Below are 12,949 nucleotides of genomic sequence, written 5' to 3'. Positions count from 1 at the left end.
GGATGAAGTTTAATTTTCTCTCTTCATGAAATCATTTCAGCTAAACTCATGTTTTACCTTCTGTCTTGTTAAGAGACGATTCACTGCCTTATATTACACTTAGCCCAAACTAGCCAAAATTACTTTAACACTAGATAAATGGCTTAATATCTAGTTTATGTATAATATTCTAAGCATTTTCTTCACTCGTCTCTTCAGAAAGCTACTAGTGCGAAGTTGCTAATAAACAGTGTAATTTCCAAGTTATATCAAAGAAAGAGAGTTAAAGAACTCAGGTTATAATCCACAGATTGACTAGTCAACCCCTGCACTAACTCCACAAATGTTAGCTAGGTTGGGCTGTGTGTAATCTCGGTCAGAAGTTGGAATCACAATAGATAAGTGATCTAACTATTAACCATAATGTCTGTAACAGGAGGTAAAAAGTGTTATCATACTTTTATTTAGCTGTGGATCACCACATCCATCCTGCTCTCTCTGATCTCCATGCTCTTTAAGAACAATCTCTCTACCAATAGTATTTATCTCAATGTTTCCTAGACCTCGTTTTTCCTTCGTTATCTCCTCTCTCCTATACATATAAATGCCTAGCATACTGCCACATGTATAGTAGACACTCAGTTAACATTAGTTCATGCTTTTGTTTCTTTTCCAGTATCATCTTCCTTGCTAACCTATAGATATAAACAGATCTCTCCCATCTTTTAAAACAAGACCATCAGCTTCTTCTGAATACCACTTAGTTTTTCTTCTAATAGCCAACTTCTTTAAAAAGGCAGTGCTTACCATTCCTTACCAAATATTCAGAATTTAACGAAGTCCTTATTTAACTTTTTTTAAACCTAGTTTATTTGACCTCTCTTTAATACTTCTTTTTTTTTTCCCCATTAATACTTCTTTTTGATAACTATCTCCTAAAGAAATTCTCTTATTTTGAATCCATGATACCACAATTTTTCACGGCTACCTCCTTGGCACTATGCAGTTTTACCTGCCATTGTTTTTGTATAGTGAAGGAGGTCAGATAATAAATAACACGTCTGTGTTTTTATGAAAATAGTTTTGATCATGGACAGCTACCCTGAAAGGATCTTGTATCCCCCTCAGTGTCCATGGACTGTACTTTGAGAACTGCTTCCTAAACCTCCAAGACATGTTGCCCTTGCCCACTCCACTGTCCTAGTCCCAGCCTTTATTACTTCTCACCTTTGTTGTTTTTATAGTCTCCTAAATGCTCTTCCAATCTTCAGTCTCTTTCTCTTCCTCAAAAGTTACCTTTTTAGAATACAAATCTGATTATGTTGATACTCTTAAAATCTTTCAACATGCCACAGCACAATTGGATAAAATCCAAATTCCTTCAGAGAACATAAAAAGGTTCTTCATTATCATACTTACCTTACTAACCTCTGTGCCTATCACTACACCCTACTCTTTCAGCCAATTCATTGGTAATTCCCTAAACACATCATGCTTTCTATAGTCCCACACATTTTCACATGCTATTCTTTCCACCTGGAGTACTCTAACTTTCCAGTTTCCAACTACCCCTCCAACTGTGCACATCGTTTTAAAATCACTTCATGTTACTACCCACAAAATTTGATTTTTTTTGTGTGTGTGTGTGTGCGGTACGTGGGCCTCTCACTGTTGTGGCCTCTCCCGTTGCGGAGCACAGGCTCTGGATGCGCAGGCTTAGCGGCCATGGCTCACGGGCCTAGCCGCTCGGCGGCATGTGGTATCTTCCAGGACCCGGGCACAAACCCGTGTCCCCTGCATCGGCAGGCAGACTCTCAACCACTGCACCACCAGGGAAGCCCTTTTTGTTATAATTTTAAAATTTGTTTTAGGACTTATACTGTTTTATAGTTACTTTGCTTGTATCATTTTCCCCTATTAGAGTAGGAGCTATTTGAGATCAGGAACTGTCTCTCTCTTTGTACTCCTAGTACTTAACAAGGGCAAGGCATAATGTAATCATTTAATAAATGTTTGAGTGTTTTAATGAATTTCATAGAAAATTCTAATACTGTTCTGGGATAGAGTTGCTAATGAATAGTAAAAAGGCCACAGATGGGCAGAAAAAGGGAAAAAAAAAATATATATATATGCCTCAGCCGTATATAATATGTAATAAATATAATATTATAAATAAAATAATCTTTATTTTCATAATTTTTACTATAAGTAAAATTCAAGGGAATATTTCAGTTTCTATCTGTATACCTGAAAAGTTGTAGTGAATTGAATTAAATAGTAGTCAGATGGATACATTTTGAAAAATTAACCTCCTTCATTGATTATAAGTCAGTCTCAGTGTTTTTAGATTGTTTTCCTAAGTTAGCATTCTTAATGTGAAGGCAGAAAATGCCAGAATACTTCTATATTAATATTAATTCTATTAATATCTTAAAATTAGTACCTTAAAATATTAGGATATTAAAATTACCTTTTAAATTTGTTTTCGACATTGTTTTATATTAAAACTTGGTTGCTTGTATTTTTGGATTTGAGGGTGGTGCAGTTAAATAAAATCTTGTAAGGGTCTTCCATCAGAAAGGCAGCTAAATAGAAGTCCCACTTAATGTAATCTACCTGTATATAACTTGCATCAACAATAACAAAAAAACTCTCCTTTAAAATGAAGGAAAAAATTTTACCAATATTTCATAATATATAAAACTTCAAAAGTTAAATAAAATTTTATATGTAAGAAATTTTATTACCCACCACTTAATTTAGCAAAATCCAAATTACCTAAAAGCAAATTTTGTAGGTTACACTTTCCTGCCCAATGACCATTTTGCTGTTCATTAGCACCTTAGTAGAGGAAATAAAATAATTTTTAAACAGTAATCACTTTGGGCCTCACTAATTTAGAATTTATGATGACTGAGATACTGGACTGAAAGTATTAGCCTCTTACAGCCCGTGACCTAGATGTTGCCTAGTAAATTAAAATTGTATACAAAATTACAAGGGAAATTAAATCTTTTAGAGACTTTTAAGTACTACTTTAAAATAATCATTCCTATGTAATGGATTTGTTTACTATAAATCATACCTATAAAGCATATTTGTTGATTAAAAGCCATTAGTAATTTAGATTTCTCCAAAAACATTCTGAATTAGTGAGGTGTGTAATAGATAGTGAGATTTATATCTGTTCAGTTTTTTCAGGGATAACCTTGGCCAAAAATTACTTCTCAGGATTATGTTTGGAATTCTCTTTGCTATTTCATCCCTCTTGCCTTACAGTTTTAAAAATTGGTAAAATCTATGATATCTGTGTCTGTGTTGTATATAATTGGAATGCCATAGTACCTACTGAGACACAGAGTGGATTTCTTTTACATGCTTCCTTTAAAAATTAATATTTTACTTCCATTGATTTAAGGAAATTATTGATTGTAAAATATTAATAATGGTTACCTGAACTCAGAACTGGGTGTATTGCATTAGTAGATTTTTAAGAATAATATCAAGTTTTATATTTAATTTGATAAATTTCCTTTGAAAATAGTTCCCTTATATACTATTACTTTTTATATGAACAAATACATTGGAAATTGAAAACCAAAGGGTATATGGTGATTTTGCTCATAAATCTGTTTTCCAGCATTCATTTACTACATACATTGTCATCTGTAGTTCTTTTCTTTATTTCATAATTAATTTCAAAATTCAGCATTTTTTATCTAATTTAACATTTTCATATTTTTAAAGGTCCCCAGGTGCATCCAATTTTTCAACTTTACCAAAGATCTCTCCTTCATCTCTATCAAATAATTATAACAACATCAACAACAGAAAGTAAGCACTGAATCTTAAAAACTCTTTGTTTAATTGATCGCCCTATTGTGGTTGCAAAAAATCTCTTGTATCTAAAATTTAGGATAAAAGTCTTAATGCATTAAAATTGATTTTCGTTTAAATCACTGGTCAGTTCTTCAAGGAGTAACTTCACAAGAAAGCAAGCAGAGGTATAAACTTCTTGATTTAATATATATACTACAATAATTTACTAAAAGAAATAAAGCACTTTCAGAATTTCATATTCTAAACACTAATTATTGAAATATATATACAAGTCTGTTAGAATTCAAATTTTTAGGAACAGTATAAATTTCAGATGTCATTTTAGAACTAGACATGTAATCACAGACAATACATAGTGTTTTTTAAAAGTGTTTATCAGTGATTCTCAACTGGAAGACATACAAATTTTTATGTTTATCAAAAAGGCAATTACTTTTTCTGAAGAAGTTTGGAGAAACAATTCCCTTGCTCCATCAGGAATAGTATTCAGATTCTTAGGATTTACAAAAATTACATGAAAATGTGTGCCATATTGCTATAAGAAAAAGGATTCAAAGTCACTTGGGATTCACTACAACGTCTGACATGGATGTATTACCTTGAAAATTGGCATGGTTTTATATAAAAGGATAAAAAGAAAACTCTATTTGTAATTAGTCCATTCAATTATGGGAAGAATTTTAATCCAGATGATTATTGTCCTTTTACTTCTTGGAGATATACATTGTAGTTTATGTATTAGGTTTACAGGATTTATGTAGTTAAATATTTACACTACTTGTCCAGTTCATAAATGGCATCTGATTATTCCAAAGGGTAAATTCAAAAGGACTGAAACTATTCGTGAAATAATCTTTTAAAAAGCACCATTAATTGAATTTATAGGTTTAATTAGTGTTCCCTTAAAATTCATATGGAGAGGTAGGGCTTGACAAAATGATTCTAATTTTAACATACATTTGGATTATAAATATATAATAGCCAAAATAACTTTGGAAAGGAAAAACAATGAGAAAGGATTAATCCTACTAAGTATCACAACCTGTTATAAAGATATAAGAATTCAAACAGCATAGTACTGACCCAAGAATATACCTCCAGATCAGTGGAATAGAAAAGAGAGCCCAGAAACAGACCTTTATATATAAAAGAATGTAATGTGATCAGAAAGTATCCTAGACTAATGGAGAATGAGCAGATTATCCAGGAAATGCTATTGGAAAAATTGGATTGCTATTTCTCTTTAAAACTTTAAATTAAAATTTTAATTGTCAGGCATATTAAAAATTAAACAGCAAATAAATGGAAAATATTCTTGCTACAAATGACAAAGGAAGGGCAGATATTCTTAGTATATCAAGCTCATAAAAATCAGTGAGAAATTTTTTAAGACAACTTGAAAAGTAGTTAAATGATGCAGCTGGGCAATGAAAATAAGAGAATTAAAACAAACATTTTAAATGTTCAAGTTCACTATTAACTAGAGATATGTAAATTAAAAACATAAACAACTCCATCCACTTTCCCCCACCTCAGTCTCATTGGGAAAAGTTAAGTGATGGTATCTGTTATTGTAAGGATTCTGTTTGAGTGGTTGGAGTATTAGTCCAACTTTCGTAGAAAAGAGTTTGCTATATATATCAGGAAGATTTAAAACACTAATTCCTTACTTCAGTAGTAACAAGATACGTGCACTGTAGTATAATGGTGAAATATTGAAGACACTGGATATCCAAAATTGCAGTGTAGTGTGTTCTCTTCTATTTAAAAATGTATATCCACAGGCAAAAAAGTAAAGGGAAATATCCTCCTGTAATCTGGTTTGTATTTTACATGGTATCTTTTAATGTAATTCATCAAAAGTCATTTTCTCATATGAGATAAAATATGTGTTTCTACTAATTGCAGATGGCTCCCACATTTACTATAAAAGAATTTGGTTCCAGGTATAACATGTATTTATAATTAGTTATTCTTTGGAGAGATTTTTTAGCATTGTATATAGACTGTATTGACCATAGGCTGTATTTTGACCAGAGTTGCCATATTAGTATATGTGATCTGGTGCTTCTGTTTTTGTCTTATTTCCCTCTCACAGTAAAAATATGACAGTACAATTTGATCTCAAAACCTCTGACTGCAGAAGATATTAAGAGAGGAATTGGAGTGTTGTCTTAAAAGTTTAGAACATGATTAATTAATGATTCTACTCCTATGACTAGGTTATATTGTTAGCTATCTATATTTGTCTATTTTAGACACTAAAATAGTCCTTTCATATTAGGAAATTTTAATAGCAAACAGCTACTGGTACCACCTTACTTAAAAGTAAAACTTAACCTTTCTTGGTAAGGAACAAAATTTAAACATTTACAAAATGGAGAGTTTCTTTTTACTTTAAAAAACTTGAATTATAACAATTATTTCACATAAAATTTATTTCTTGACTTTCTTTTCGACTTCTGGAAATAAGTAGCTGCTTAAGACTTCAGATGGAAATAGCATAGTTTCTTTAAAAGTATGTAAAATGGGTAATGACCTTTTAAGACTAAATACGTTTATGAAACTTCATATATGTGGAGATAATACTCCAAGTGTAAACTGCATATTAAAATCAGTAGTTGTGACACAACGTTTATATGGCATTTATTTACAAATTCAAGACTTAAACTGATGCATTATTAAGATATAAAGTTTTCATTTCCAGAAATAAGAATATTTGTTATAAAAGTAATAACAAAGTGTACTTGGAATTATTTCACTGAAGTTTAATAAAGTTTAAGTTTTTATTAAAGACTAATATTATGAAGAATCAGATGCCAGAATATTGTTCATTCACCCTGTGTAGTAGTTTTACTTGTTAATCCATATAGTATTAATTCTTGCCTCAATTATAATTTAAGTACATTTTTAATATGTACCAAAATCTTTCCACTCTCCGCATTTTTCTTCTGTCTTGCTGCATTTGCTTTACTATAATACTTCCTCTGAAAAAGTCTCTTTAATGTATTTATTGTCTCAACTCTTGGCATTCCACATCGGGGCACATTCTATTTTTCTGTTAATTCATTTAAAGCTCTTTTATTTGAAATGGAAATGACTCCCTGTAAGAGATTAAGCGATGAAAAGGAACTGGATTTTGGAGACTGCCAGAGACTAGCCATCTGGCTTTTGACAAGTTAGTTGCTGAAAGTATCATTTCATTAACTGCAAAGTGAGCATAATTACAGTTATGAGGATTAAATTATATTTAATGTTATATTAAATATTAATAATATATTATTAATAATATATAATTAATTATAATTAATATATAATTATATATATAATATATATTATATATATTATATATATTATATATATATTATATAATATATATTATATAATAATATATATTATATATAATATAATAATATTAATAATATATTATTTATAGTGTTTATAATGTTAAATATAAATGCTAATTGAAAAGTCAGTTTCAGCCACCATCACCCTGATACCAAAACCAGACAGAGATGCTACAAAAAAAGAAAATTACAGACCAGTATTACTGATGAATATAGATGCAAAAATCCTCAATAAAATACTAGCAAACAATCCAACAACACATTAAAAGTATCATACACCAAGATCAAGTGGGACTTATCCCAGGGATGCAAGGATTCTTCAATATACATAAATCAATGTGATACACCATATTAACAAATTGAAGAATAAAAACCATATGTTCATGTCAATAGATGCAGAAAAAGCTTTTGACAAAATTCAACACCCATTTATGATAAAAACTCTCCAGAAAGTGGGCATAGAGGGAACCTGCCTCAACAAAATAAAGGCTATATATGACAAACCCACAGCAAACATCATTCTCAATGGTGAAAAACTAAAAGCATTTCCTCTGAGGTCAGGAAGAAGACAAGGATGTCCACTCTCGCCACTGTTATTCAGCATAGTTTTGAAAGTCCTAGCCATGGCAATCAGAGAATAAAAAGAAATAAAAGGAATCCATATTGGAAAAGAAGAGGTAAAACTGTCACTGTTTGCAGATGACATGATACTATACATAGAGAATCCTAAACATGCCACCAGAAAACTAGAAAACTACTGTAGAAAACTACTAGAGTTAATCAGTGAATTTGGTAAAGTTGCAGGATACAGAATTAATGCACAGAAATCTTGCATTTGTATACACTAACAACGAAAGATCAGAAAGAAAAATGAAGGAAACACTCCCATTCACGATTGCAACAAAAAGAATAAAATACCTAGGAATAAACCTACCTATGGAGGTAAAAGACCTGTACTCAGAAAACTATAAGACACTGCTGAAAGAAATCAAAGATGACACAAACATATGGAGAGATATACCATGTTCTTGGCTTAGAAGACTCAGTGTTGTGAAAATCACTATACTACCCACAGCAATCTACAGATTCATTGCAATCCCTATCAAACTACCAATGGCATTTTTTACAGAACTAGAACAAAAGATCTTAAAATTTGTATGGAGACACAAAAGACCTTGAATAGCCAAAGCAGTCCTGAGGGAAAAAAACAGAGCTGGAGGAATCAGAGTTCCTGACTTCAGACTATACTACAAATCTACAATAATCAAGACAATATGGTACTGGCACAGAAACAGAAATATTGATCAGTGGAACAGGATAGAAAGCCCAGAGATAAACCCACGCACATATGGTCACCTTATCTTTGATAAAGGAGGCAAGAATATACAATGGAGAAAAGACAGCCTCTTCAATAAGTGGTGCTGGGAAAACTGGACAGCTACATGTAAAAGAATGAAATTAGAACCTCCCTAATACCATACACAAAAATAAACTCAAAATGGATCAAAGACCTAAATGTAAGACTGGACACTATAAAACTCTTAGAGGAAAACATAGGAAGAACACTCTTTGACATAAATCACAGCAAGATCTTTTTTGAGCCACCTCCTAGAGTAATGGAAATAAAAACAAAAATAAACAAATGGGACCTAATGAAACTTAAAAGCTTTTTGCACAGCAAAGGGAACTATAAGCAAGATGAAAAGACAACCCTCAGGATGGGAGAAAATATTTGCAAGCAAATCAAAGAACAACGGATTAAGCTCCAAAATATACAACAGTTCATGCAACTCAATATCAAAAAACAAACAACCCAATCAAAGAAATGGGCAGAAGACCTAAATAGACATCTCTCCAAAGAAGGCATTCACATGGCCAAGAGGCACATGAAAAGCTGCTCAACATCACTAATTATTAGAGAAATGCAAATCAAAACTACAATGAGGTATCACCTCACACCAGTTAGAATGGTCATCATCAGAAAATCTACAAACAGTAAGTGCTGGAGAGGGTGTGGGGAAAAGGGAACCCTGTTGCACTGTTGGGAATGTAAATTGATACAGCCACTATGGAGAACAGTATGGAGGTTCCTTAAAAAACTAAAAATAGAATTACCATATGACCCAGCAATCCCACTACTGGCCATATACCCTGAGAAAACCATAATTCAAAAAGACACATGCACCCCAATGTTCATTGCAGCACTATTTACAACAGCCAGGTCATGAAAGCAACCTAAATGCCCATCGACAGATGAGTGGATAAAGAAGATGTGGTACATCTATACAATGGAGTCATAAAAAGTCATACTCAGTCATAAAAAGGAACGAAATTGGGTCATTTGTAGAGATGTGGATGGACCTAGAGACTGTCATACAGAGCGAAGTAAGTCAGAAAGAGAAAAACAAGTATCGTATATTAACGCATATGTGTGGAATCTAGAAAAAGGGTACAGGTGAACCAGTTTGCAAGGCAGAAATAGAGACACAGAAGTAGAGAACAAATGTATGGACAACAAGGGGGGAAAGTGGAGAGGAGTGTGGGATGAATTGGGAGATTGGGATTGACATATATACAGTAATATGTATAAAATAGATAACTAATAACGTGCTGTATAAAAATACATAAAATTAAATTTTAAAAAGTCAGTTTCAAATATTTATAGAAAGATAAGGGCTCGATTTTGCTATAAAATGTTATATTTTTAAACGTATATTCATTTAATATGAATTAATCTAGCATAGCATTAAAATTCCCATTAAGATTACTGGCAAATTTATTTGTTTTTGCAAAGTAACATAACCTTATGGGATAAGGACTAGCTTACAACCTTTAGAAGAAAAAATAGCAGCAGTAGTAATGAAAGATACAGAGGCTGTCTTTTGGGTTTAGGTTTACATGTACTTTGTCGAAGTGTTTAAAGAGCCGTTGGTTTTGATATTTTCCACGACAGACTTTATTTGATTTAAAGAACACATAAGATGTGGATTATAAGTGACCAATGAAGATAGTATTAAAATATTTTTAATTTGTTAGTTTTCTTTATTATCATTGAGCATGTAGACTGCCATCTTACTCTTTGGCCAAGGTTTATACTTATCCTGTCACTTAAACTAAAATATAGATATCCTTTAAGGATTCGGATCACTTGCATGGGTGTTGGTGTGGGTGTGGGTGTATGCATGAGCATATATTTGGGCATACTTTCCCTCTGTACTCTGACTTAAGTTTTATTATAATTTTACAGCTGATACATATGGGTTTTTTTTAACATGTTGAAAATGTGTAGGCCTTGCATTTTTGTAATATATAGCAGACCTTGATTTTAAGCACTTCTTTTTTTTTAACTTTTTTTTTTTAATTATTATTCATTTATTTTTGGCTGTGTTGGGTCTTCGTTTCTGTGCGAGGGCTTTCTCTAGTTGCGGCAAGCGGGGGCCACTCTTCATCGCGACGCGCGGGCCTCTCTCTATCGCGGCCTCTATTGTTGCGGAGCACAGGCTCCAGACGCGCAGGCTCAGTAGTTGTGGCTCACGGGCCCAGTTGCTCCGCGGCATGTGGGATCCTCCCAGACCAGGGCTCGAACCCGTGTCCCTGCATTGGCAGGCAGACTCTCAACCACTGCGCCACCAGGGAAGCCCCCTAAGCATTTCTTAAAGGGGTAAAAGGAAAACCAGGATTCAGTTTCTTGTTACATGTCCTCAAAGTTAGATTCAAGAATCCAGTCACTGAGTGACTATATATGGAATTGCTGATAGGTGCCTTGAACTTTGTTACTGCTAATCTAAAATAAAATATGAGTTATAAGGCTAGTGATCTGCAAAATCCAAAAGATGCTTGAACCCTTTTTTTTTTCCTTTAAGTTTAAAACAAGTAAATAGCTACAAGTCTATGAATTGCTCAAGGTTGCACTTCTTTGGAGCCTGCTCTTTTTGTTTAACTTTGCGATAGCTTGGTTTTTCAGTCTGAGAGTTGATCTTTTATTTGTGATGAAGGGGGGTGTTTTCTTAAAAATACAAAAATATTAGTGGGATAGCATTGTGTGCGTAAATTTTGGTTGATATGGTTTCGTGTGTTTTACCTGTTGGTTTGTTAGGGTGTGTATGTTTACTAAAGGCTTTGTTAGAACAAGCAGTAGTACAGTTCATTTTAACTGTTATAAAGTGAGAGTATAGAAGCTACAATAGGAAGTATTTGAAATTATAAGTAAAAACTTAAAAAAAAATAATACCAGGGATAAATTATAGCCAATTGAGACTGTCAGAGTTACTGATTTACCATGTTTATTTGTAACACTGTATTCATTTATTTACATCATTATTTGCTTTTAGCAAATAACCTTGATTCTTGTTCAGGTTTGTTCTAGTGAATAAAAAAAATTATGATTGAAAGTATGCTTTTGAATTATATCCAAAGCATCCATCATAAATATCTTATAAGATAACCTATTAAAAATTAAGGAAGAATCTATCCTTTTCCACAAAATTTTTTTTAGTTACATGTAAAAAGAAAGAGGGATCTAACTTATTGACTTCTCTTAGTTCTTTGTAAAATTACCCTGATTCTCTAAGGTTGAATATTATGTAGGGTTTTTTTTAAGATTAATATTTATTATACTCGTAGTACAAATTATCCTGAGGTTGTATTTACCTAGTTAAATAAACTGCATTAATCTGACAAACTAGAAGATTCTTTCCATAATAATAATAATACTGAAGTGTGTACTCGCTTCGAATCATTTCATTTTTGCATTGCTGATCACCCCAGGCTGTTTTCTGCATTTGAATACCAGATTTTGCTGGTCTAGCGTAGAATACTATAAATAGAATCTTCAATGCATCAGAACAGTGATGTCACAAAGGCCCTGGAAATCTCTGCTCTCACCTGTAACTAAAGCACAACTCTTCCTGCTTCTACTGTTCTCACTCTATTACAGTAGCAGGATGTAAAAGGGACATCAGTGAGATGATTTATTGCTGCGGGTGGTGTTTAAAATCTGAATGTTTTACATTTGATGGAGCAATGAAGAATGGAGCAAGCTGTGAAGCTGCTCCAGTTAATCAAGGGTAGAAAGACATAATGTGGTTTGTATTGGTTGGTGTGGTATATGATGCCGTGATTTTCTTGATTGAATGAGGAGTATATTAATTAAGGGGGTTATTTTGATTTAGGTTCATGTTAAAAGTACCTGAGTTAAGTGCTTTATGACTGACCACGTATCTCAAATAGGTTTAAAGTACTCTGTTCGTTATAACTATATGATGATAATTGGCTGAATTATGAAAAAGATTTTTTGTTTTCTTCCAGTGTGAAAAACTCAAATTATTGTCTCCCATCATATACTGCTTATAAGAACTATGATTATTCAGAACCTGGAAGAAACAATGAACAGCCCGGCCTCTGTGGCCTAAGTAACTTGGGAAATACGTGTTTCATGAACTCAGCTATTCAGGTAGGTCTTTCCAAACAAAGTGAAACTCATATGTTTTATGGTAATCAATAATACAAGAGGAATAGAGTTGGGTTTTACTTGTCAGAATATGAGTATTATATGTGTTTGGAGAGTTTGTGTTTTCATGGAAGATTTAAGCATACACATTTGAATCATTCATTCTAAGAATATCTTATCATGATTCTCGGTTAGGTGGCATGTGATTGATTATCATAAAGTAGAAGATTAAATATAAGTTCATACAAAAAATATAATTCCAAACAGAAAACCTAGGCTCTCTGAGAAGAAAATAAAGCTAGTAAGATCTCTCCTTTATATGAAGTCTCTTGCT

The 12,949-nt window shown here is 32.5% G+C and overlaps 1 protein-coding gene across 9 annotated transcripts in view; it reads left to right on the top strand.

The window, feature by feature from the left end:
• The window catches only part of USP15 (ubiquitin specific peptidase 15), a 128,182-nt gene that overhangs the window by 67,784 nt on the left and 47,449 nt on the right, over positions 1-12,949 (top strand). For 8 of the 9 annotated variants that reach the window (XR_012324312.1, XM_019952683.2, XM_019952681.3 and 5 more), the window contains 2 exons: positions 3,727-3,813; positions 12,474-12,618. Coding sequence is in view for 8 of the 9 variants with exons in the window: in XM_019952683.2 (XP_019808242.1) it covers positions 3,727-3,813; positions 12,474-12,618 (232 nt within the window). In the remaining variant the exon portion in view is untranslated. The remainder of the gene's footprint in view (positions 1-3,726; positions 3,814-12,473; positions 12,619-12,949) is intronic. The other variant, XM_019952682.3, reaches the window with a different exon arrangement.

The sequence above is a fragment of the Tursiops truncatus genome, chromosome 11, assembly GCF_011762595.2.
Source record: "Tursiops truncatus isolate mTurTru1 chromosome 11, mTurTru1.mat.Y, whole genome shotgun sequence".
Lineage (NCBI taxonomy): Eukaryota > Metazoa > Chordata > Mammalia > Artiodactyla > Delphinidae > Tursiops > Tursiops truncatus.
Note: the sequence above shows the minus strand (reverse complement) of the source record. Positions and strands in the feature narration are given on the sequence as shown.